This window comes from Pempheris klunzingeri, chromosome 7 (assembly GCF_042242105.1).
Source record: "Pempheris klunzingeri isolate RE-2024b chromosome 7, fPemKlu1.hap1, whole genome shotgun sequence".
Classification (NCBI taxonomy): domain Eukaryota; kingdom Metazoa; phylum Chordata; class Actinopteri; order Acropomatiformes; family Pempheridae; genus Pempheris; species Pempheris klunzingeri.
The window spans coordinates 22,917,724-22,922,422 of record NC_092018.1 but is presented as its reverse complement, the minus strand read 5'-3'; the positions used below and the strand labels follow the sequence as shown (position 1 = coordinate 22,922,422).

Here is a 4,699-nt window from a genome sequence, read left to right as displayed (position 1 = left end):
TTATGGCAATGTCAGCCTTCAGAATCTTAATCTCAAGTTTACCCATCGATAATTGTTCATATAAGACTTTTCTTTTACAGCCATGCTGACAAAATTCATGCATTCTATTATTATTCCTAAAAATCTTAAATAAGCTAAAGAAAGATACAGTTGCCGATGTTTGTGGTGGAGTGTGGTGGTTTGATGAAGTCAAAGTATGGCAGTCATATATTATTTAACTGTTTAGGTTAAATAATATTAGGTGGGCCCATCAATAACGTGTTTCATTGACTCATGCATGGCATTTATTTGTGATTCTAAGCATTAGGATGAAATTACATCATTCTTTTCAGCAGAATTTTTGCCACAGATTACACACATTACACAACATAGACTGTTGTATCTATATCAAAGTTCAACACAATTAAGAGCATGCTTAATCAAGACAGTCAAGGTGGGTTAAAAAGAAAAGCTTGGTTTGCTTATTTTATAACTTTTAAGCAATTGTGTGCTGGGGGTTGCAGGGATGGTCCAGGTCATCTACAGCAGTGTGCATGTTTTCTTTGGTCTCATTCCACCTCCCTTATCGGAAGTGGTGTGTGCACCGTCCTCCTCTCTGCCAGCTGTAAAATGCACATCCTTTATGCTGAAAAATGACAGTGAATGAGCTTAAAACCAACACCAGGTAAAGTCAATCATCAATGGTTATTGCATGCACCCTAGAGGATGAAGTCAAACTAAAATTTTACAACCCATTCTTTCACACCTCCAGTGCTGTGGCATTCTTTTCTCTGTGCTATTTGCAAAATGAAACCAAAACAGCCAAAAGTTGTGATGTACAAGGGTCTTGTTAATGTCACGCATTATTTGGATACCAACACATTTACAACAAGCTGTCACAGAGGTTCAGCTAGTAACGTGCAACTTGCATTGCTGCCAAATACATGAAGTGGAGTATATAATATTTCTCTGTGACATGGAGTGGAAGTATTAAGTAGCAGAAAACAGGAGTCCTCAAGTCAAGCAAAGTGCTTGAGTAAATGTATTTAGTTACTTTCTACCATTGGTCTTTGGTGCGACATAGTCCTTGTATGAACAATAGACTAGACATAGTGTGAAGGTGCAATGATGCTGTATTTACTAGTTGTCTGGGCAATGAACTTATCCAAATCCAAAAAGACACTTTTTGTTCCCCTCGGGAGCTACAAACTCGTAAAAGCTGACTCCAGCAGCCTCGTGTGATCATTTGCTCCATCTCCTACTAAGACAAAAAATGTGTAAAATGACTGTAATATGTTACCTATTGGGAGGACATTTTTCTCAAAATATCCCTCCATGTCCATATTGCCAGCAGGGCGGTACCTCCCAACCACAAAGGCTTTGTGGCCATCGGAGGCCATGCCCACGCCCAGCTGAGTGCTGTCTTTCCACACCACTTGCGTAAAATGGCCTGGAGGAAGGAGCACGACAGTGTGAGTAACGTGTTGCTATGTTTTTAATTCGCAAAAGAAGACACCACCTTCCAGTGTTGTATTAAATGCATAATACTGTATACCCACATCTAAAACTAAATGGAACTAAATTCCTAGAAACTACAACATAATGGCCAGTATAAATCTTGATCTTTCCACGTGATGAAACAATTTATTACAGAGAAACATAACAACTTCATAATTGCAATTATTCTTATTCTAAGAAATCTATGTTTTACTTATGGAGGTATGCACATGCATGAAACATTAATCTACTAATTCCAAGTCTTTCTCTATTTATGGACTTCATATAGGACTCATTTTACCAGTATCGTTGCCGAATCCAGGCTGGCTCCACTTGTAATCCTTGATCTCACTGTACCAGGAATCTACAGCTTCTTTCCCTGAACCATGAAAGAGAAAGCATAAAGTTGACATCATTTTAACATTACAATAAAGGAATCAGTGTGGTTTAGAATACTGAAATGAATAACTGGCTAAAAGGATGGGTCTGTGATTCACCTGTCAGTTTGATGGTTGCTGAGCTCCACGTGTTAAAGATGTTCTCCCCCTTTTCATCACTGTGCTGCAGCTGTCCAGTTTCCAACAGGTGATCGGCCCATTTCTGAGCTGAAGCAGTCATCTCACTGTTAAGTTTCATTGGTGGCGTGCCGTGCTTCGCCCTGTAGGCGTTGTGGGTTGCCAGGAACTCCTGCTGAAAGCTCGCATCTGTCGATAAAAGGACATTAGCAATCAAGGAGCTTTTAGTGCTTAGAAGAAGATGTCTTGTGCAGTTCTGAAGCTGGTATGGCTGACAGGATGACTGTGATAATAGAACTCTCCTCAGTGATGCCTTTTCGGGTTCTTATTGTGGAAAACAAATTGCAACAGACTAACCTGCCATTGTGTCTGTGGTGTGTCTGAAATGAAATAAGATCAGAGTTCAAAATAATGAACAAAGATTGGAAAGTGATCCAAAACTCCAATAAATGGTCACAAATTCACAAGTTTTCAAAAACAAAGCATTAGCCAGGTGCTCAGGCACAGTGTGGTGGTGATGAAAGGACTCATTTCATGCAGTCTTATCTAGCAGTAGTAAATACAAACGCTCTCCTGTGCGCGCGCCAATCTCCGGCACTTACCTGTTTCACGGCCTGGAGGGATGTCTTGTTAAGATTCCTTTTGTAGTCTTGAGGCTGGTATTTATATACATGAGCCAGAGCTCTCCTTCCTCGTCTACATGTAGGAGGGACCAGACATATCAGGTTGCAGATGGAAGGTAATCAAACATGTGATGATAAATGGGTGTTTTTCTGTTTCCTTGTAATTTCTGGATCTACACTGTTGCCCATAAAGTTGGAATCAAATGTTTTTTACCTCTTCTCATGAAATGATTGTGACAATGTGATTTATTCTTGATAAATAAAGTGTATATCTTAATTCAACTTTATTGATCAAACTCTTCCAAACATATCACAGTGAAACTTAAACCACAATTAACCTTTGCAAACTGTGTATTCAGGCTTTAACAACATTGGGGGTATTGAACAATTATTCCAACTTTATGGGCAACAGTGTAGATAAGCGCCCTGTAACTGGAAGTGACTGATAAAAGAATTAAAGAGCAGCAGACATACTTAAGGCTAGAGAAAACATGTAAACAGAGAGCCGATGAATGAGGATATGTTACCGTCAAACAGGTCGTGGAAGAACAGGTTCCTTCCTGCCAGCAGTTGTCTATAGTTGGTGCTAATTTGAACTAATACTAAACAGAGGAGTTCAAACACACATGGATCTCATTAGCTCACTAAAAAACACTGTACTCAAATGGTTTCCAGGTTTCTGATCATCTGCATACATGTCTGTCTTTGTCTCCTCATATGTCAGACCCAGTTTGCCTAGAGTTGCATTTCTCTTCTCCGGCTCTAATGACAGGTAGGAGCAACACCACAACCTGTCTCTAGACTTCCCCTTTCATTTCAGCACCGAGATCATCATTACAGTATGCACCCCTAATGTTTTTTTTTTGCTTTACTACTATGTACATTAAGACACTGCACAGATACCTAGATGAGGTTTTTAAATGTCAGTGTATCCCACTTTCAACTGCAGTACATTAAACGGGGATGAGGCCTTACTGATGTTCCTGAAGCCAGGATACGGTGTTGATGAGTAAACACCCACCAAGGAGATCTGTATTGTCTAAGACATTTGATTGGCTCATAAGATCGGGAGCTCTGATTTGCATGTAGACAACTGGCAGAGTCTGTTTTGACATGTCCAGAGTGATTATTTTCAATGTACAATGTACAGATTCATTTGTGGGATACAAAGATGGAACCTTTCAGTGTGAACATGTTGTAAGGCATGTAAAGATTCATCAGAAACTTCAACTTAAAAGCCTCTCTCAGGCCCCAAGGGAGCTTGGAATTGCCACTTTGTGCAATCATGCAACCACGGTCTATAATTTGACAGACCATAAAATTTGCATGTCATGGACCCTTAATTTCAGCCTTTGTGCAACATAACAGAGACACATGTACGGACACGAAAACAAACACAAACACACCAAAGATATGCTGTTGATTAGCCTGTTGATTAAACTGTCAGATTTTTGTGGTTTGTGTGTCTTTGGGCAGATTAAATTCTGTGGATTGATGGCATGTGAGCTCACGGTGTAATTGCTTGTTGAGACTATTCTTTCACACACATTCACACACTGTAGCTGCTTCAGGAGCAAGTTGGGGCTCAGTGTCTTGCCCAAGGACACTTGGTGTTGGGTAGATTGCGTCCAGTGGGACACAGCTGCCTGCTACTACTAGAGATGACAATGATGAATCAGTCGACAGTAGCACTGAGAGTATTTACAAAAATAATGTGTAGGAGACAGGGCTTCAAAATGTTACTGCTTCCTCTACTTACTTGTTGTCATTACTAACTGAATGGGACTGTTTAATCTTACTCCTGTTCTTAAAGGATTGTGTGGGAGTGAATGGAGTGTTGTCTCTGAGTATCCACAGTGTGACGGGAGCACCGTTGCCATCGGAGCTTATCAGGGATTGCATTTTTATTATAGATTATTATGATGTGATTGGCCACATGGAAAGACATAAACAGATTAAAGGGGTTATCATAGAACCACAGTACAAATTTATATATATTTATATTAAACATTTGAAATGATTTCAGTATACCTGTATTATCAAATCGCTCACAATTGGAACAAAGTCTTTTGCTCCAGCAGACCA

The 4,699-nt window shown here is 39.9% G+C and overlaps 1 protein-coding gene across 1 annotated transcript; it reads right to left on the bottom strand.

Moving 5' to 3' along the window:
• Positions 1-282: 282 nt before the first annotated feature.
• On the bottom strand, positions 283-2,620 carry LOC139204275 (Golgi-associated plant pathogenesis-related protein 1-like). Its single transcript, XM_070834271.1, has 6 exons — positions 2,594-2,620; positions 2,349-2,371; positions 1,974-2,180; positions 1,778-1,855; positions 1,280-1,429; positions 283-625 (listed from the first exon to the last, which is right to left on the bottom strand). The coding sequence occupies exons 2-6, from the start codon at positions 2,353-2,355 to the stop codon at positions 621-623; spliced, it is 447 nt and encodes a 148-aa protein (XP_070690372.1). The 5' UTR covers positions 2,356-2,371; positions 2,594-2,620; the 3' UTR covers positions 283-620.
• Between the last annotated feature and the right edge of the window lie 2,079 nt (positions 2,621-4,699).